At 41.8% G+C, this 22,392-nt stretch overlaps 1 protein-coding gene and 1 long non-coding RNA gene across 2 annotated transcripts; one reads left to right on the top strand and one right to left on the bottom strand.

Annotated features, from left to right (window-relative positions):
* Window positions 1-580: 580 nt before the first annotated feature.
* Window positions 581-20,423, bottom strand: cyp27a3 (cytochrome P450 family 27 subfamily A member 3). The gene is made up of 9 exons (XM_086220860.1): window positions 19,808-20,423; window positions 17,961-18,151; window positions 10,981-11,180; window positions 8,793-8,990; window positions 6,389-6,552; window positions 5,878-6,044; window positions 4,537-4,618; window positions 2,402-2,605; window positions 581-2,182 (listed from the first exon to the last, which is right to left on the bottom strand). The coding sequence occupies exons 1-9, from the start codon at window positions 20,069-20,071 to the stop codon at window positions 2,036-2,038; spliced, it is 1,617 nt and encodes a 538-aa protein (XP_086076986.1). The 5' UTR covers window positions 20,072-20,423; the 3' UTR covers window positions 581-2,035.
* LOC147252531 (uncharacterized) lies at window positions 11,904-14,943 on the top strand. The gene is made up of 3 exons (XR_015118763.1): window positions 11,904-11,982; window positions 14,582-14,636; window positions 14,929-14,943. It is a non-coding gene; the product is annotated as an uncharacterized LOC147252531 (long non-coding RNA).
* Window positions 20,424-22,392: the final 1,969 nt, after the last annotated feature.

Below are 22,392 nucleotides of genomic sequence, written 5' to 3'. Positions count from 1 at the left end.
GCTTGCTCTCCCTGCCTCCCCTTCCAGAAGCTTCCTTCTTCAGCTGTTATTAACATTTCCGTGTCTCCCACATTCTGTATTGTAAACTGTTTTCTTCTCTGTACCAACATCTACTGCACGTCTGTCCCTCCTGGTGAGGGATCCTCCTCTGTTGCTCACCCTGAGGTTTCTCAGATTTTTCCCTGTTCAAAGGGTTTCTATGGAGTTTTTCCTCAGTCGATGTGAGGGTCTAAGGGCAGAGGATGTTGTTATGATGCCATGTGAAGCCTTTTGAGACAAACTGTTTGTGAAAACAGGCTCTACAAATAAAATTGCCTTGCCTTGCCAAGATTTAATTCTCATTCAAGCTCAAAATATCACATCAATGATTAAACATATAAAAGGGAGTGTCCTTTAGTTCTCTCCTTGATTCTTCTGAAGAATAAACATTTCTGGCTCAGGAAAGCTCTGCAACATTCTCATCATCTTTCAAAAGTCACTGCTAACAAGCTGAACTCTGAATCTCTAAATCACAGTAAATCTCTTCATAGTCTACTGTAAAAAAATATCCTTGAAAAATACTGAATGCGCAGTGAAAGTAATATTTTTGATTGATGTGAGGCGGCAGCTTAAAAATAAAAGACAAACAATTCTCTCATGGATTACAAAAGTTATGATTCTGTAATGGTTTATTCATCACTGCTTTTGGGCTTTTACTTTGCAATATTAATACATTCTCAGCTGTAATTATTGATAATATTAGTGTCAGAACAACTTATTCCCTGTAGGTTAGAAAGAAAGAAAAAGAAATAAAAGAGTTCAAAAGAGCTAACAGAACGGTAGTTGAAACTTCATGGAGTTCCATAAAGTTCCACAAGAGAGCAGCATTGATCTACTTCTGAATAGACTAACGATTCAATACACAAGGCAGAAACATGACATGGGTTTATAAGAAGTTTTCAGTGTAACTATGTCGGACGGGAGAAAAATCTTTTCATCGAACTAATGCAACTCTGTTTTTTGGCATCTTCTCAGTGCACATTCATAACAAAAATACATAAATTACAACTACTTAAGACGAATATGGAATAAATTGTTACAGCTGACAAAAAAGTAAATATATTTTCATTTGTTTCCAAACCAAATACTTGAAGTGATCTGGAATTTAATGCATGGAATTATTTTTTATTTATTAAATTTAAATGCATGTTGTACTTTCAAGAATATGTGCTGTTGTGAATGTAGCCACATCCTTGTAAAATGTGTTTTTGTTTGAAACAATGTTAAACTACACGACACGTGCCTGTAATCCACACATAAAAATTACGTTACCACCTTCAGCTGAAACACACACTATTTACGAAGCCAAGATCCATAAAAAGTACAGTGTCCTGCATTAATTTTAAATAGATTCGTTTTAAAATCAAAAAAAAAATACCATGAACTAACTTCTACATTATTGCTTCAATCTTCTAGTGTTCTAGTTAGTGAAAAAAAAAAATGGCAGTAGCAGTATGGGGCTGGAGTGGCCAATGAGAGAGGACGTCTTTTTTCTCAGTTTGAGGCAATGAGACAAACACTGTTCTCAAAATGAGTCATTTTAGATTCATGTTTGTACATTGAGAGAAACAAGATATATCTTGTGGCCTCCAAGTAAAAAAAATGAGGGAACATCATGGTCTTTGGCCTAAAAAAACAAAACAACTTCTCTGACTATTCCCTTTGAAAAAGAACCCTTACAAAATAAATGAACAAAGAACCCCAGATCTCTGTATGGCCACTCCAGAGCTCTGCAGAACTCCCTAAACGTGAGGAGAACATGAAAACACAAGGTTAGATGGGACACTTCTGGGAAAACTGATGAAGTATGAACAAGTAGTGGAAATAATCTCTATCAACAGGTTTCATCCTCTACCATTTAAGACATTCTACTGCCATGTTTTCAGTCACAGTTTGTAAAGTCTCCAGCCAGGCAGTCCTGGTGAAGGGAATGGCATGTAAACTTGGCAACAGAGTAGCGACACAGTGGGAATAATTAAACAGCTCAGAGACAGAGTCAAGATGCAACTCTGGGTTCATCCCCCAGGACCCTTCTGTCCAGAAACTGCAGGTTGATCGGTGAAGCGGGGCAGAGTAAGGTTCTGGTGATGGGCTTGACTGTGGTGCCTGCAGGATCCGGTCTCACTTCATAATGCTGTATCAACTTAAAGCACAGAAGAGACGGTACTTATTAGGAAGGGCCCTTCAGCTGAGTGAGTTATTTGGTATTTTTATATATATATAAATACCAAATTTGTAGCTATAACATGCCAATGTTTGGTTCTTGACCTACAGTATAGAAGAGACAACAGAACCAGAAAGCTACCAGCTATGACAGTTGAGTGGATCTGTGCTTGTGACCGTCACGTGGTGAGGCTCTCACCCTGGACAGGAGTAGATACATCTCCAGCTCAGCTACTCGGCGGCCTAGACACGCCCGGATGCCAAAACCGAACGGCACGGACCCAAACGGATGCTGCTTGAACTTCTCTGTTCCTCTGAGCCAGCGCTGCGGCAGGAAGGTGTGAGGATCAGGAAAGATGTTCTCATCATAGGACACGGCATAGTGGCAGAGGTGGAACAGAGTCTGTTGGATGGAGAGATATGCCCAAGAATAAACAGCAGAATCAAACTCACCACAGAAAAACTGCTAAATATCTACACCATCTTTCTTTATGCATTAACTGGACAGCAACTAAAGCGAGTAATTTACTCTTTGACTTGGGTGGTACAACAAATTAGGTATTAAAAATCCATAAATAAATCCATACACAAGTAATGAAAAAAATGCTTTACCTCTGATCTTAAATCAACATTTCAAAATTCCCCTGAAATCATTAAATAGTGAAATACGTATCAATTAGATACTTTTTCCCTACGTAGCACTCCTTAAGTAGTTTTTTTTACAAGCACATGTACAGGTTTTCGATAAAGTAAAACAACCTCCAGCAGCATGTCTTTGTGAAATAAGTGTGTTTCTGTACTAAAAGACATTTTTGTATTAATCTGTGTTTCACTTCAAACCAGGAACAGTTAATTATTTTCAGGTTAAATCGTATTGTTCTATTTGCATAAAACAGTTTCTTTTCCTTGAATTTCATAACAAATCTGAGATTTAAAACCAAATAAAATTGCTGTCATTTTCCCTTGAGCTTTCCCTGCCATATATTCCAATTCTTTAAACTATCAGTTGTTAACATTTCTAATACTCGACTATTTCTATAAACAAGTCTCATGAAAAGCCTGCAATTTTGACTCTTTATCTTTTCTAAATTCACCTGCGACTGTTCAGCATTTTATACAAAAGAATATTAGGGCCAGGAAAGAGGGACAAAATTGAGCAGCTGAAGTACTGCTGAATCAGTGATTTCTACTTTTTTTTTTTTTAACTTTCATGCCAACACTTCTGATTTAAATCTCAACATTTACACTTTTTTCTCCAAGCGAGTGATGAAAAAATCTCATTGATTTCAACTTTATTCATTTACTTGCCAGATCCCTGCCTGATGCTGCTGCTGCTGGAGGAGGCTGCAGACCTGAAGAGGCTCAAGCTGCCACCCGTAGCCCCACCTGCTCACGTCCCCGTCTGTCCATCAGTCTCTTCTCGTTTCTCTCTCTCTTTATCTCTGTCCTTCTCTTTCCTTCTGCATATCTGTCTTCCTACATTATCTCTCTTTGTCTCTGCCCTGCTCTCCTGCTCTCTTTCCCTCCAACCGGTCAAAGCAGAAGGCCGCCCCACTGATCCTGGATCTGATCGATATTCCTGCCTGTTAAAAGGAAGGTTTTCATCTCTGCTGTTCCAGGATGTGCTGCTGATGGAGAATTGTTGGGTGTAGATTCATTGAAGGAGTGTGGTACTGGACCTGCTCTACTAGTAAAGAGTCATGAGAGAACTTTTGTTGTGATTTGGCGCTACATAAATAAAATTGACTTCAGTTGTGTGTGTGTGAGAGAGAGAGAGAGAGAGAGAGAGAGAGAGAGAGAGAGAGAGAGGGAAATAATAGTGATTTGTATTCACTTGCTGTGCGTGAGAGGGAGGGCTGCCCATTGGTGCATGATAGTTGTGTGGTAACGATGCCAGCAGAAATGCTAAATCTTTGCATACTGTGGCTGACAATGGTCAACGAAAACATAACAGTACTAAATGGAATAAACGTGTTGTCTGTAGTTCAGTAGTAGGCTACTGCTACACTACAGTATTTCTAATTTCGATCATAATGGTGGTACTTGGAGAGCCGCGTGTTTTTGTGGTGGTACTTGGACACACTAGACCAACTTTTTCAATCTTTGCAGAACTGCTGACGTAACTGGTCTGATCTTTTGATACCTTTTCTTCAATCTATTTTTATTTATTAAATTACAGTCACAATTCAATCGAAGTTTGCCTTTACTTAACATTATTTTGCTCTTTCCATGTGCATTTTGACATTTTATCTCTTCTTTTTTCATGACACATGATATGAGGTGATGACCGGTGATTCATATCCTTGTTGAAGCACAAGGAGTGTGGAATCTCACCTTTTTGGGGAAGATGTGATCTCCCACGACAATTTCATTTTCAACAGTTAGTCTTGCGTTTCCTGGCACAACTGGATACAGCCTGGTGACCACACAACACAGTAACATGTAGTAAACAACACGACCAAAGAAGTTACAGTACTTCAACTGAAGAACATGTTGCAACATGTTGATTACTGATGTAAGTAAGAGGATTTAGGCAGGCGGAGCAGTGGTCAGCACTGTCGCCTCACAGCAAGAAGGTTCCGGGTTCGAGTCCCAGCTCGGGCACAGAATCTTTGTGTGTGGAGTCTGCATGTTCTCCCTGTTCCTGCATGGGTTCTCTCCAGTACTCTGGCTTCCTCCCACAGTCCAAAGACATCAAGAGGGGACTAGGTTAATAGAATACTTTAAATTGACTGTAGGTGTGGCTGGGAGAGCCAATGGTTGTCTGTCTATATGTTGGCCCTGCCATGGACTGGCGACCCGTCCAGGGTGAACCCCGCCTCTCACCCGAAAGGTGCTGGGATAGGCTCCAGCCTTAACAGGATAAGCAGAAGAAAATGAATGGATGAATGGTAAGAGTAATATGTGTCATACATTTTACTAGTGCTGTTAATAACACATGCATGATTGTAAATAGCGCAGCAACAATCTAGTTGACAGTCCACCACACAAGGTGGTAGTATTGCTACTAAAAGACTTTGAGGGTGAATTTCATCATCAGTGTATCACTGGTCAGAGAGGGACCCATCAAGTTTTGGGTGATATTAGCTATAGTGCCACTTGGTGGCAACAGGAAATGGCAGGAGTTTTTTGTGCTTTGATGTACTTTGGGATCAGAAACACCTTAAGAACTTGGGGATGGGTTACTGCGAAGGCTGTGAGTTTACATGTAACGGTGTTACCATGATGAGGCGGCCAATTCTGATATCTCCCCATTGAATGCCAAACAGTTGTAAGTGAACTCCAATTTGTCAGATCTTTTCCAAACTTCACACATTAGATGAAAGTCGTAACCTGAAGACAACTGCAAGCTGAGTTGTATGTGTTCACTGTACCAGTGAGCACGAGCAGCTAGCACATGTGGTTGACCCAACTCACTCATGCTTGGAGATGTTATCATGTGTTTGTATTTGGCTACAATCAAAGTGTCTGTGGTCAGCTAGATAAAGAAGGCACGGGTTATACCGGAACATGTGCTTGAGAGTGTGCAAACAGACATTATTGTGCAATTCTGCTGTTGGTTTTTTTGGCTTTAGCTATTGTTAGCTGTGCTGTCATAAGCTTCAAACCGCAGCTCTTGCAGGCAGGTGTTCTATTGATAAAATAAACTGTTACAAATGAAAGAAAGCCTCTAACCGCAGTGTCTCTCTGACAATGGCTTTGAGGTACGGCATCTGAGCAATGTCCTCGCTAGTTGGTATTTTGTCTCCAGGGCAAACACTGGTCACTTCCTGGTATAACTGTTCTTGGATCTCTGGCTCCTTCGCCAAATGGTACAAAGACCATGATATAGTGTTGGAAGTCTGTGAGACACACACACGCGCACACACACACACACACACACACACACACACACACACACACACACACACACACACACACACACACAGAGTTATTTTCTATCATTCAATGGTTCCAGTTCAAACATACCAAACACTGACCTCAAAAGTCAGATTAAAAAAAGCTGTCCAGGTTAGGCCCTTTTCAGAGCAGCTATGTTAACAAGTCACAGCCTACTTCAACGGATCAGGACAACAACTGATGTTATTAATTACACCTGTGCAACAGCACGCACGCACACGCGCACGCACGCACACACACACACACACACACACACACACACACACACACACACACACACACACACCGTGTCCACTCCTGCCAGCAGCAGTTCAGTCATGCTTCCCAGGATCTCAGGGACAGTCATCTGATCGCTGAGGAGCAGGTGTGTGAGGTACGCTCCCTCCATGTTCTGGTCCAGGTGCGCCTTCTCCTGGATCTCCTCCATTTTTTTCTCTACTAGCTCCTCCGCTAGGGGATGAAAACAGGCAAGATGGATTTTAAGTTAAGCTCCATGAAGCTTCTCGTGTTAGGATAAAGCCTCAGCACTAAAACATATTCAGTGGCAATTTACTTCGTAACATTTGGGAATGAAGTCATCAACTCATATGACTTCATATGTGATCAATAAATTGGTCCATGTGATTTTTGGAATGATGCTGTGCTTCATTGCGTGCATGTGACATTGAAAATAATTTGGAGGAAACTATAACATAATCAGTACTATCCACATTAGAAATCCTCTAAGACACGGGTGCTGGCTAGTCGTCAGCGACCAACAGTGTCCCAAAGCAGAAAGTCTTCCTTCCCATATTCATGGGGCTATGTATCGTCACCTTGCTCCCACGTGTTGTAACATCCTTGTCACACATGGTTATCTCATTTCCATGCGTCAGGAAGTCATTCCTTGCACATATTGTTTACATTCATGACAATGGCACTGAGCTGGTGGCCACACTAAGGTGTACTTTTCAACAAAAAGTCAGTACAGGAGCCAGGTAGTAAACCTCTGTCCGCTGGATGGTGCCAGACACAGAGAGGATTGTTCAGATAGGGCTCAGGTACAGCAGGAGCTGTGAAAGATTAACTTTGTTCTTTGAGGGAGTCAGCAGAGTGTATTGTCCTTGAACTGAGGTGATAATACAACCTGGTGAATGGCCATGAGCTTTAGTGACAGGCGTTGGGGAGTGGCAGAGAAAAACAGGGCACACAACCCAGATACCAGCGCTGGAAGCAGAGGGAACTAAGATGCTCAGGGGCCTCATGGGCTTTTCGCTCTTTGTTTGTTTTGTTCTTCAACAGCAATGTGTTTCTGTCATCATCATCCCAATATTGTACTAGCTACCAATGATCAATGGTGCTCAGGTGACGGGTAACGAGGAAAAGCAAAACAAAACAAATGACACTCCACATGCACAAGAAGAGCAAGTGTGCCTCCAATACACTTGACATCATAAAAACTCCTCGATGACACTAGTTTTTCAGTTCTTCACAGTGACAGGGGGTGATGATTTATGTGAGTGCAATTCCGGAAAGAAATTTTTTTTTGTTCTGAAAATATTATGTGCAGTGTTGTAATGTGTTCGTCAGTAAGTTTTTGATTTGTTCCCAGAATGTTCTTCATAGAGGTATCATGATATCCTCTCAAAACCCTCTAAAAACTGTCTGATAGGATTAGAGATTAAAACGGATTACAGATCAACTATTTAACGTCACCAAAACATTCCCAGAGTGCTGCAGTAGGACATTTTGTCTTTAAACATTTAGCCTTAAAGGGACTGTATTTGAAATCATTCAACCTCCTTAACGCATTCTCTACATGATAAAAACATTCTCTTTCACATTTATGTATAATTGACCGTGAGGGTTGGTTAAGCAGGGAAACTCAGATGTTTTTCCTATTTTACACGGCTGTTATAACGTTCACTGAAGATAGATATTATACCCAATTCTTTTCTAGACAGGCAGGTTTCAAAATTGCTCCAAAGTCTTATCAAATTGTTGTACAAAAATTTAACCGTAATTTTAACATTTTACTTTATAATTTTCAAGTTTTACAATACAAATACAAATCACCAAACGTCTGCCTATTTTGTTGTCACGATCCCTGACCTTAAATGAGGATCAGCCGACCGTTGAGAACCCCTGATCTTTAATCACCTCCAAAATCACCATAAATGTCCAATGTTGTTAAGAATTAAGCACACCAACAAATCTGAGCTGCTAGATCACATAAACACCAATCAAACAAGAGAGGAAAAAAAGAGATTTTTTTTTTCCAAGTCCACAACTTTGAATTCTTTTTATTGAAAAAAATTCATGAATCAAGAATTGCGATCTCAATTTTCACAGAGAAATATTGTGATTCAAATTTTTAGAAGGTATTGTGTAGCTCTAGTCTGACTATATATACAACTATATATACATTGAATACACTGATATATAGGCTTTAAAACTGTAGTATTTTAAGTATTTTTGAAATTGTGGAAATATCAGGAAACACACACTTGAAGCTGGAAAGAACTCTTGCATATACAACGACTTTTGGTGAGTGAATGTAAAAATGTTGTTTGTAGTTTATTAGAAAGTACAGGGGATATAGAGGGGGAGTGCAGGTCTCCTCGGTAACCAGTAGTTTGTAATAAATACATATTGAAACCCTCTGTAGCCTAAACAAGTAGATTTTCTGATGTGACACGAATGTTGCTCACCAACTTGAAAGAGGTGATCCCAGACTGCCACAAACTTCTTCCAGGATGGTAGGTAGGGCCACAGGGATTTGGGGAAGAGGACGATGATGGGAGAGAGACGGAACATTTCCCGTACAGAGGAGATGAATTTCTGAGTTTCCTCACGCACCTCCTTGTTCATGCAGCCCATTCGGGTCTCAAACAACACTGAACAGATCCCTGCATTTAAAAGAGAAATGATTAAAATAGGACTGCTTCTCTTTTTGTGAGCACGACAGCTTTGCTACCATCAATGAAATAAACCAGGCACGATGGGTGACCTCACCATGTGATGTGCAGATTCTCTATTCCAGAGTACAGCTACAGTATAAACTATGGTTATAGAAGAGCCTTTCCTAAAACTACTGCCAAGCTGAGGGCAAACCAATGCCTGGACTTCAGTGGTATTATTTGCTATGGTACAGAGATATCCTTTCAGTCAAAGAGATGTTTTATTTCAGAGTTCATTGCTGTAAAAGTGTCATAAGCAGCAAGTAAATAATTAATTTGGTGTTTAACAACAAAGTAAATATTTGCCCCTGTAATTTTAACTTTATTCAACAGTGTGAATGACAACATACTGACAGGGTGTGTAAATGCCATTCCTGCCATTCATCAGGGTTTGACGAGGAGATGTCAACGTAGTGACCTGGGTTATTGTCTACTTTATTCTCAATAGGAGCACGATTGACAAATGAACACCACGATGTATTGGAGATTTCAAACTAGTGACTGAGACGACAAACTCACTAGGAGGTATTCATTAGGAGGTATCACGTATCTCACTGAGACATCCTATAGTCCTACCACTGCACTCTTTCAGGCGTGTGTGCCAGAGCTGATCCTCTTTGCAGTGACAAATGACTGGGTGCTTAAGAAGGTAACCAATAGTAAGGGGACACGGCGGCTAGGAGGAAGGAAATCACTCCTTCTGGATTTCTAAAACCAGGCTGCTTCATTACCAGAAATGCTGGCCACAGTAAGCCAAAACTGGAAAACACAATACTAACTGAAAACATGTTGTCCATTTTATAAAGACCATTTACGAAACACCAGTTCAGGATGACAACAATTTAGGCCATGCGGCTGGTCATTAAACTGACAGAATCTGGACCTCACTGACTCGCTCTCTGAATGATGGAGGATGAGTTTTCATTTTAGCTAGATAATACTAGCATGCTTTTGTGGGTATACAAAGGTCAAGTGTCCCTAACCCTGCGAGACGTAATGTAGCGCTTGCGGCCTTGTCACCTTACACCTTGAACAACACGATTGCCCAATGAATGAGGTTTTGGTTGAATGAGAGCATAATATCAAATTAATTGACCAGTCAAGCTTGAGACTAGAGCACTAACAGAAACCTGATGTCACTTACAGTCCCTTGTGAGTGAGATTGGTAAATTGGTAACTAGCACTCAGTGCCATGGAAATAAATATATATGTTGGTTGGGATGAATCCAAAACCAACACGGGTGAAGACTGACCAGAACGAAGCGGACATGTGCAAAGTGTTCCATCCATTACTGAGATGAAGACATTGTAGAAGACCGTGGCTGTAGAGCAGGAAACTGCACTCAATCAGCTCAGCAAGATCTGGAGGCAAAGATGTGGTTTGCCAAGTGTGATGTGCAATCAACAGGACAAGGCCTAGCTAGGACAAGGAACATGATGCCTTCAACAAAAAATGCATACAAAATATCCCGGGCATCAGACAGAGCGACTCCATTGTGAGGAAGTCAGAACCCAAGCTGTACAACTGCAAGGGACTTCGATCATATGCAAATGTTGTCTGAGCTAAGTGGAACATGCCTTATGACTTCTGCCTGACGGATTCACCTACCAAGTTCTGCAACAGAACTCTAAGGGACAGTTCTGTAAAATGGACAACCCTGCCTTTAAGCTCATCACCCCCCCCCCCCCGTTACCCATTAATCCAGCTTTGTAGTGCACTCCTCTGTTCCTTTTTACACTCAGTGATTTCAGTTGATATTTAAACGGATACAGGAACTTAAGATGACCAAAAATGTTGAGACTTTCACATTTAAGCTGATACTAAATTCATTCATCATTTGTTTAAGATTTCCTTGTGACAGAGCCATCATTTACATCCACATAAAATCAAGACAACATGCCATATATATGTATTATTTTGGTTTGACTCCCTGCTGACCTTCAAAAGCAAATTTGTAGAGTTCTTCTGTCAGGTCATTGACCATAACTCCTCCACCGCTGGTTTCCCTCAGCCACGACACTCGATTGATGAAGTCAGTCACCACACTGTTGATGACGTCGGCGTAGGAGGAGACATGTTTAGACTTCAGCATTCGAGGGTTCAGGATGCTGCGGATGCGCTGCCACTTGGCCCCCATTCTACAAACAGGATTTGGGACAAATGTTTTGAGAATCAAGACTTTCAATAAGAATCAATCTTTTTCCATCCATCGTCATCTTCCACTTATTCCTGTTAAGGGTCGCGGGGGGGCTGGAGCATATCCCAGCGTCAACAGGCGAGAGGCGGGGTTCCCCCTGGACAGGTCGCCAGTCCATCGCAGGGCCAACACATACAGACAAACAACCATTCACACTCACATTCATACCTACAGTCAATTTAGAGTATCAGTCAGCCTCGTCCCCTCTTGATGTCTTTGGACTGTGGAGGAAGCTGGAGTACCAGAGAGAACCCACACAGGAACAGGGAGAACATGCAGACTCCACACAGAAAGATCCCATGCCCGAGCTGGGACTCAAACCGGGAACCTTCTTGCTGTGAGGCCACAGTGCTGACCACTGCACCACCGTGCAGCCCCTCAATCTTTTTCATTGTAGCTAATATTAAACACATAGGTCTACATTTCTCATGGATTGAAATACTGATGGCTACTGAAGATGTTAGCGTCGGTGCTACTCGGTGCATCAGTGTTACGGATGGCGCCCTGTGACGTCCCTGCGCTGTCACCTCCTTCTCCCTCGCCTGACTCCGCTGGCCCCCGGAGCCAACCCTACGCCCTGATTGGCCTCCTCCCCAGCCAATCCAGTCAGCCAGTGGCAGCCAGGAGGATTCAGAAGGAGAGCGGGGCCAGACGCCGGTAGCGACTCTTCACGGTGGCAGACGTCGTCCCTCACGTGGCTCCATTAAGCAAGCTTGGCATGATCTGTGTGATCCTGAGATCAGGTTTGTGTGGTGTGGCGGTTGAGGCGAGGCTGGTGAGCCCCGTCCGTTTGTTTTGTTTTTGTGTACACTTTTGTTTCCTTTCTGTGTTGCCCTGCGTGGCGTGGTTGCTCCGGTGGAGTTGTTTTTATTTTATTGTGGTCAGCTCCAGGTTTTCGTTCGGCGGGTTTTGGCCCTGCGTGGCCGCAGTTCCTTTTATTTTATTTTGCCCTGACAATGTATGTGGCGAGTACCATTGACATCTGGATCTTCCCGAGTTATGTCTCCTTGTCCCTAACCGAGCCAAGATGTAACAGTTATATCACATATGTAAGATTCCAAAATTGCTGAACTTCAGGAGTACGTTTGTGCCCAGTCAGCTCATCTTCCTCTCCTTCTCACATGAGTTTGTCAGTGTTTGTTGCTGTGACAGCCTTCCTTGCTTTGAAAAACCTTTCAACATTGCTGCCGTGTCATGACATGCACCAACACTGAAGAGTCCTGCCCGAACAAGTTTGACAAGAAAGACTGGAGACCAGCCAAAAAAAAAAAAGCTTAATTGGTTCTATCTTTGAGAGAGAGAGAATGGCACCTTCCTTTGTCCGTGTTAATATTTGTTTTGCTGATGTTTGGAGGCATCTGCTGCAGGTATGCTGTTATAAGTTGTTGTTACAAGTTGAGGTTTCTGAGCCAAACCCTCCACCATTGCAACTTTATGCGGCCTTTCAGAGTTGATGTGTTCGTCCCAGCCTCCATACTAAATTACACATCTGCCAAGTGCCAAGAAAATCAGCCAGAAAACAGTAAAATTCTGCTTCGGTAGTATGCTATGTTATTGTGTTCCCTAGCAACACAGGGGCCACTTGTTGCCTCCAACTTGGTTGGGTGTGCCTACACACACACGCACACTACTGACCATGTCTATGGGTTGGAAGGCAGATCAACATATGTGTCCCGGTTGCTACGCAAGGGCCTCTCCTTGATCGGGCACCTGTTCAAGGGACTGGGCAACGGCGGGTTACAGAATCAGATTTGTTCCAAAAAGATCAAAATAAAATTTGTTACATAAAAATCGAGAGAAAATTCCCTGAAGCCAAAAAATTTTAACTTGCATATAAATTATCCAAAGAATTGTCTAAATATTTTATTATTTAATAATAGATCGTTTTGTTTCAGTTTCCTGTCTTTCATTCTCACTGATCAGACTTTTGCTCTCACTCTGTTTTGCAGGCATGCAGCCAGTGTTTTTGTTTGCAATGTCTGACACTTTGTTTGCAGTTCAGAAACCAAGGGCGTAGATTTAGGGGGGTTTACAGGGTACAAGTCCCCCCAGTATTTACAAAAGGTGAATTTGTCCCCACCAAAAATACCATAAATGATAACTACTTCACCAAAATAGGCTTTTATAATAGCACAAAGGCTCTAAACAGTCATATTATGCGTTAGATTAGCTTAGATGGTTTTCAGAAAATTCATAAACCTCTTTTGGCACATACCATTTTTGTCACTTGGCCTGCCTTTTCCAATCTCCCCCTGCACTTCGCTTTCGCTAGCGGTCATGTCTGGCTATGATATGGAGTAGGAGCCAGAGCTACAGTACCCATCTGATGATGTAACTTTTGAATTCCCTCAGAAATCCTTCAAGAAGTCCATAAATCCAACTCTCCTTTGTATAAAATTGCACCAGGAATTGTTTGCAACCATCCATGGAAAGATTAGACCTTCCATTTTTTTTTTGTTATAACCCAATTTTAATAATCGCAATTCTGTAAACACTCATTGAAACAGATGGACCTAACCTTAGCTAGCTACAGTAAAGTTACCGGTACTCATTTGAGTGTTTACAAAATCCGATGTACTAAATCAGAAGGATTTTTGCTTCAAAGTGATCAGACTTGGATCCACTCTGTGTTGGAGTAACATAGCTAAGTTAGCTAGCTAGACCAACGTTAACTAGCTTAGCCTGGTTTTGGGTAGCCCTGTCACTGCATTGCCTGGGCTACCTTGTCACAAGCCGTTGGAGGTAACTGCGTGAGTTTACCACCAACGGCTATCTTCTAACGTCTAGCTACTGTTACTACTGGCAATTTGTCTTTTTTTCAATAGACCTACAAATGGTAACACTAATAGTGCAGTGAGTGAGTGTGCACATACGATACGGTAGATTTGTGTGCGCATACCGGGAGTGGCAGGATTGAATCCTGGCGGTGTGCCTGATAAAAGGGAAAATGGGTGTCTAAAAATCAACCAGAATGCAGGATATTAAATGTATGAAACTCAAAATTTTCGGGGGGAGGACCCCCAGACCCCCCACCTAACTTTTAGTACCCCCTAATACTCAAGTGAAAGCTACGCACCTGTCAGACACACACACCAACATCAGTTCTGCATCAAAATGATCTAACAAATTGTCATAAAAATCGAATAAATATATGAAATTCAGAGCAAATAAAATTCACTAAAGCAAAAATAAAAAGCCATCTCAAAAGTAAAACATCACTCACAAACATTATTTTCATAATTGAGTTAACGATGGGTCCTTTGCAAATTTTGTAATTACGTGTTTTTGTTTAACATTCCCTCTTTTTCCTTCTGACTGATGGAATTTTGTTCTCACTACCAGCATCTTCCTCTGCATTTCCTGAGTTTCTGTTCTGAGTTGGACGGGCTTCTCAAAGGTGCATTCCCATTGGATAGTGAGGTTTGGAGTGACAGCTCCATTAGTTTCCTGATGTTTACTACATAACAACAAACTTATGTCTTAACAGTGCCGTAAAACATGTAGACAGACAGCACACTTGGGAATTGACTTTTAAATAAGTTTTGCTTGAACTTTAGTAAAAAAAGTTTTAAAAAATCTCGTTCCATTTACATCCCGTGTGTGAAATTGATGCTATATTATCATAAAAAGAAGCAGCCGCAGAGTCTGTGTGACAGAGGAAGCATGTGGTTGTCTGCTGTGCTTTGCAGAACAATAACCAGAACAGCTTGGTGGGGTGAAATGACAGCATAGAACTGGGGTGAAAAAGGCAAAAATCCAGTCTTCTCATCCCACGCGTGTGAGTCAGGTGCAGAGAGGATGTAGCGCTAATGGGAATCCACTGAACTGTAGATGACTGCATTGCTCCAGGGATCCAGGGAGGAAATGTAGGATGGACCCAGACAGAGTTCCTGAACAAAATGTGTGCCCTTTGTTTGACAGCACATCTCCTTCAAACTTCACCTGTTCTATTAAAACTTGTATGTGTGGTTTTGCCTGTATTGGATCATTCCTAAACGAAGTTACAGATGATTGACTGATAGCACCTGTTTCAACAAGGCGTGTTTTTCTCGTGCTGATACTCTTACTTTCTCTGTTTTAGGAGCCCTCAATGTCCCCGTCTCACTGCACTGCTGAAGATACTTTTGAAGCACTGCCAAGCTCAAAAATGCTTCTCTCTAATCGACAAATGAAAATCAAAGAAACTTACTTATGGTTTCAACATGGCTCAAAACAGCATAAGGGAAACTGGTTGTAGCTGTCTCAGTCTAACACTGAACGGGTTACAATACATTCCTTATTAGTTACATTTCAGTGCAAGTGCATGAACACAGGTCCAACCTCTTTCTGTGGAAGACTAAACCAGAATGTTATCTAAAACCCTCCAGCATTGTGCAAGCCTGTCTGGTCCAGTGTAAACATGCAAAGGGTCCTAAGTTTATGTGTTCTTCTATGTGGAAGTGGCTCCAGCTTGTCAGTCTGTTTGATGGTCAGTAGGTTTTCTGTACTTTCAATGATTCAAGATGTTAAAAAAAAAAAAAAATGTACCAATTAACTGATTCAGTGATTATCTTCCAACTATTTTTGCGACTGTTTGAGTCCTTTTTCAAACAAAAGTGTCAAAAATGTACTGGTTCTAGACCATACTTCCTGAATCTTTGGCTTTTGGTCTCTTTGTCCGGTTGACCAAACAAACTGAATTCATCACATCACTTCAGTTTCTTGGAAATTTCACTAAGGATTTTTTTTTAAATGTTCTTTGATCAGAGATGAAAATCATCAAATCTAAATCCTCTGGAGAGCTGACATGAGGTGATGTCAGAGTCACATCATCGCCACAAGGGGCCCGGTCATGTGATCTTGTTTTGATATAAAACTCTACAAAACAAAACATTCTTGGCCTTGGGTTTGGTGAGTGACTGACGAGTAGGAATTATATGAAAAAGTAATTCATCCTGTGCAATCTGGTAAAAAAAGAAAAGAATATTTACAATATGTTAGGGTACATTAAAAACAGTTAGTCAGTGCTTAGTTATGAATGAGATTGAATTAATAGTTAACCATTTATTAAAGATCTTTGTGACACTCACAAAGTGTGGGACATTTATCCTTTTAATAACTTTCACCTTGAACTCTGACCCCATCCCAACCTCCCCCGGTTTTTCCATCCATCTTTGCTCTTAAGTTAACAGGAACACCACCAGCAGATGATTACTAGGTCTGTTAGTTAACTGTTAACTAACAGTTAACAGTTAACTGTTAGTTAACTGTTAACTGTTAGTTAACAGTTAACTAACAGTTAACAGTTAACTAACAGTTAACAAGTCTGAAATAATTCTGTCACAGTTGAACTTTTGTATGCAGAAACATGGAGGACAAAAGCCAATGTTTGGTTGACAATAAGTATTAATATCACTTATTCATGTATTGAATACCATTTTGTTACTACATAAAATGTGTAACATTGTATTTCTGTGAATTGTTGCCCATGTCGAGAGAACTAGATTAACTACAAAACTGATCAATTACAATTAAACCTGATAAGTCAGGCAAAATAATAATTCAGAGGTCAGTGTAGAAACAGCTACTTCGGTCTTTGTATGTACATTGCACTGTAACTTTACATCTCGTGACCATAACAAAGTCAGAACATTTCAACTCAGAAAGACCACTTTTGCAAAATCACAGTCACAAACTGACTGTAAGAGTAAAACGCAACATTTCAGCTGTCCCTCTGAATCCCAGACCCAATGGACGAGCCAATGCACTGTGACGTCACCTGTCTCTGGTCCTGTCTGACCAGATCAGGATGCAACACATGCACATTAACTTCCACTCACTGTCATCCCATCCTCAGACGTGATCTGGGCCAAATGTGACCACATTCTTTTGTCAGTGTGAACATTCCGGGTGAGGCAAACATCTGGAGAAGTTTGGTTTGTCAGGCACACACTGAAGTGCAGACACCCCACCCCACCGCACCCCACCTGCCCCCAACCCTCACACGCATTCAAATAAACCAGACAGCTCATTCTCATGATGATCAAGATGTCACCTCCTTCAACAGAATTAAAAATATATACATCAGTGTTTTGAATGGACGTGTGGTTCCACACAATCAACTGCAAGAAATAAGAACGTCATGGACACGAGTTTTCATCTCTGCAGACTCCCACATGTGGCACTTGTATTAAATTAAAAACTAATCATACCAATGTTGCTATTTATTGCATGTAAAGTGGGAAAGTGATCTGATGATCACAGGAGACACGTTTTAACCTTACTGTTACCTTTTCTGCATTTTATGTGACGTAAAAGAACAAAAACAAACTAAATGCTGTTAAGATATATCTGTAATGAGCCACTGATAGGTTGATAACAGCCAGTCACACCCTAATTGTGAGGCAGAGAACACATGACAAATGGAATAAAATCCCACTTGAGAAGAAAGGGCAGGAAGGGGAATTTGCATCAAGGTAGATAATTACAGGTAGGGTTATGATTGGTCAATACGTAGATGGTGGTTATACACCAGCAGGGTGAGGAAGAGGTTTCTAGACAACCAGACCAGTCACCTGCCACCAAATTGATAGGAAGGTTCCCAGGATTTAATCAACAGATTGTCAGAATTAAATAATGAAATGTTTATTCTCCAATAGAACTCACTCAGGATGCCCCCCCCCCCCCCCCAGCTTACAGGTAGGTGAGATGCAGCAAAACATGTGGTGGAGGTTTAACTTACTCTGTCAGGGGTCCGTGGGCCTTGTTCCTGAGTTCTCTGTAGCCCCTCCAGTGTGGCATGTCTGTCCGAACCGGTTGTCTCCCTTCCTGCCTGAGGACCTGCTCTATCAGCTCTGCACTGGCCACATTGATAACAACCAGAGGACCATATTTGGACTTCCACAGGGGGCCGTAGATCTTGCTGTGCTCTATCTTGAAGGAGTGCGTTATCATCAATTAGGTTAGAATGTGTTACGTTTTTATCTTCAGGAGATGACACAATTGATCACAGGAGACATATTTGAACCTTCGTGTTACCTGAGGCATTATTTAAAAAAACAACAACAACAACAACTAAACACTGATAAGATAAATCTGTAACAGACTGATAACAGTCAATATATCAGTTGGGCCCTAAGAGCGAAAAAGAGGTTGTATCCAATGGATGACCACACACACACACACACACACACACACACACACACACACACACACACACACACACACTGTGCTGGCAGTCTTCCCTATTTCATTCAGACTGATAGTCCTGCAGTGTCAAGATGCAAAAAAAGCAGTTCAGTTAATTGGAAAATTCTGCTTGTAGTCAATTGCCTTTATGCCACACCACACCTTCCTTACATTATCTTCTAGGAGCTGCTGTGCCTTCTTTTAAGTTTCTCTTCGCTCGGTCTATTTGCCTCTGTATTTCTCTTAGGTTACGTTTGCCTGTGCATCTGTTGTTGAGTTTGTATGTCTGTCTGACAATAACAAACATTTGAATGTCTGTGGTAAAATGTCTTTATTTGTTTTATAGGATCCCATTGCCTACACAAAAGTGAGTGTGGGATGCAACACCTTCTGTGGATTCATGTATTTGTGAAAATGTCAACACCTCCTAAGTACCTTCCAAACGACTGAAGCTTGTCCTTGATAAGCTTATCAAAAAATTGTAGGTAGTTTGCCATGTTACCCATTATCAGCTTGACCTGACTGATCCAGATCCAGCTGTTTGTTGACTTAAAGTCCCAATCTTACTCTTTAACATCCACTCTGAGAATGTATACAAACACATCATAGGTCACTTAGACTTTATTCTAAACTAGATTTTTGTGAAAATATCACATCCCTCACCTTCATGATTTCAAGTGATCTGTGAACTGATCCTTTACCTTCTGAAAATACGAGACAGAAATCTGCTGAACACATGAGATGGATGGGTGGGTACCTAAATCACACTGTTTTGCAGTTTCAAGCCACAAAAACGTTTCAGAAATCTAAAACTGTGTTTTAAGGACTGTTTGAAATCTCCTTGCTAATCTAGTCCAGGTGTGAACCCTCTAGGTATTGATTATAGGTTATAGATCAGGACTGATGTGGACTGGAGGTAAAAAGAAAAAACTAAATTGTGGAATGGGTCCTTTTTATTTTATTTTTCTGAAAGTGTGTTTTAATAAGGGAGGTCTCGATGGCAATCTAGTCCTTGTCTGACCCTTCTGATTATTGCAGTTTTCTGCATAGGCCAGGTCGAATGGGGCCTGGATCTGGACAAAAGCAGTTAAGTCACTACTTTAAGGATATTACACACAAACGAACTACAGCTTTCACAATTCCGAATTTGCATTCATGCGTCCCTAACTTCTACTGGGTAATTAAGTACAGGTCTACCGTGTATAAGGTGATGTTTGATATTAATATTTTTTATTAATTACTATATTCTAATTATTGTGTAATACTCATATCTAATATTAAGTCTCACTTCATCTTAACTCTCCTGTTTCGTTTCAGTTCGTGACTGAGCTTGATCGCCACGAATCGCCGCTTAATCAGCGTTTTGGTACTTTTGAGGTGACCGAACTAATCCAGACTTACTTGCATTTGCTGCGTAGTTTGGAAATAACCCTTCACAAACAGCCAGTATAAGGTTGTCACGAAACTCGGTCCGCCCAGCTCCTCCATGGGTTTGAGCTTGGTGGCGTTGTCACCAAGCACGGTGGCGGTGGTGCTGCTGGTGGTGGATGCGTCCCGGCGCTGACCGTCCCCATAAATCCCTGGAGTCAGTCCCGAAGTCACTCTCTGGATGTACCTATTAGGTTGGTGATTCAGCCCGATGTTAACCAGAGACCTGATCAGCATTTTCACCGAAAAAAAACAAAAACCTTTTCTGCAGCGTCTGGGGTCCAACTGCAGACGGGTCGCTTGCGGCCACCGTGTCTCTTCCTCTTTTAAGAGTCCATTGCTCAACGTCCTGCAGCGCACTGAGCTGTCCCAAGCTCAGAGACCAGTCTGTAAACGTTCACACGGTCGCTAAATGCGAGTAGGAGCTAAGAGAGAAAACATCAACCCGGTAAAAACCAGGTGGTGGACAGAGAACTAAACTCAAGCCTTCTCTACGCAGCCTAAATAGGGGACACACTGCGCCGACGCCACGCCTCGAAGTCTGAATCCGGGCACGGAATGTCCCATGAGACAGGTGTTACACCAGATATTGTCCAGCTGCCAAAATTAGAATGCCAGGAGCGCGCGCAACGTGCTCTCAAAAAGTGGTTTGTTGAATTTACCAAACAGTTCGGCTGGGTCAACAATTTCCGCATAACTGAGTTGTGTTCAACTCATGTGTTCACAGGAAATGACTTACCAATGTGAAACCAACAGGACTGTCTAAAGTCTTCCCGTTATTATCTGATGAAGTTAGCCTGAGCTGATAGCGTTGAGCTGACTAAACAAAAATTCATACACTGACCTAACTCACGAATGGAAATGCAACTCAACTCTTGGACCTGTATTTAGTCACCCCACCTGAACAACTCCTTGGACTTACTGAGGCGAGTTATGCCAACACGATGTTGTTCAGCAGATTTAAATCACAATAGCTTGTTTCTGCAAAAAGAACAAAATATATTTCCAATAAAACACAGATATTCACATATTTTTGAACCTACAGGGGGAACCTGAACAGGCAAATTTGCCAAATTTATGCTGTAAAATTATCAACATTGTTTACGGTTGAATTTTTATACAATGACCAAAGGAAAAGAAAATCTCTCACAGGATCTGCAAAACTGAACCTCAAAGCTAGCATGTAACTTTTACTCATGAATGGAGGTTTGCTACGTTCAAGCCCTGCTAAATGAGTTCCCACGATGCTGATTATGCCCATCGCCACGAGGTAAATCTCTCTGTATTTCACAGTACACAGAGTTTTTAAATCTGATGTTGGGTTAGACATTCCCAACCAGCGGGGAGGATAGAATGTAACTAGCCAATTATGAATCAATTGATCAATTCTAATTAAAAAAACATAGTATTGTTGAATGAGAATTCTTTGGAGGCCAAAATCAACTGTGATTGGCTGGTTAAATTCTAATCTCACAGCAGGGTGAGAATGTATACCGAGACACCAGGTTTAAAAACTCTGTATATCATGGAATCCAGAGAGATTTACCTGGTGGTGATGGGCTTCATCAGCACTGTGAACCCCTTCGGCAAAAGCTTGAATGTAACAGACGTCCATTTATGTGTAAAGTTATGCACGAAAGCATCAAGAAGCTCCCAAAAGCAGGCAGAATGAAAATGTTTTCATACTTATTTCTTCTTTTCTACTTTTTTCTTCACAATTAGTGAACGCTGTTAAATGAAACATTCGATATTGGATTTTTTAAAAGATGAACATGAATAAGGTGAACAATGTTCCATCCATCTATTTCCTTCCATTTCTTCATGTTCAGGGTCACGGGGGGCTCGGGGGGCTGGAGCCTATCCCAGTGGCTATGGGCGAGAGGCAGTGTTCATCCTGGACTGGTAACCAGTCCATCACAAGGCCAAGTCATCTAGACAGAAACCATTCACACTCACAGTCACGCCTACAGTCAATTTAGAGTCTGGATTAACCTGGTCCCCTCTTGATGTCTTTGGACTGTGGAGGAAGCTGGAGTACCAGAGAGAACCCACACAGGAACAGGGAGAACATGGAGACTCACACAGAAAGACCCCGTGCCCGAGCCAGGACTTGAACCGGAACCTTCTTGCTGTGAGGGGACAGTGCTGACCACTGCACCTGCTGCCTGTTGACAAATCAATCCATCCATTTTCTGCTGCTTGTCCTGTTAAGGATCATTGGGGGGGGGGGGGGGTAGCCTATCCCAGCTGCCTTCAGGCGAGAGGCGGGGTTCACCCTGGACAGGTCACCAGTCCATCACAGGGCCAACACATAGAGACAGACAACCATTGGCTCTCCCAGCTACGCCTACGGTCAATTTAGAGTATCAATCAGCCTCGTCCCCTCTTGATGTCTTTGGACTGTGGAGGAAGCTGGAGTACCAGAGAGAACCCACGCAGGAACAGGGAGAACATGCAGACTCACACAGAAAGACCCTGTGCCCGAGCTGGGACTCAAACCCGCAACCTTCTTGCTGTGAGGGGACAGTGCTGACCGCTGCTCCACTGTGCTGCCTCCA

Source organism: Aulostomus chinensis, chromosome 12 (assembly GCF_037954235.1).
Source record: "Aulostomus chinensis isolate RoL2024-O1b breed Wild chromosome 12, RoL_Achi_v1.0, whole genome shotgun sequence".
NCBI lineage: Eukaryota > Metazoa > Chordata > Actinopteri > Syngnathiformes > Aulostomidae > Aulostomus > Aulostomus chinensis.
This window is presented reverse-complemented; position numbering and strand designations above follow the sequence as displayed.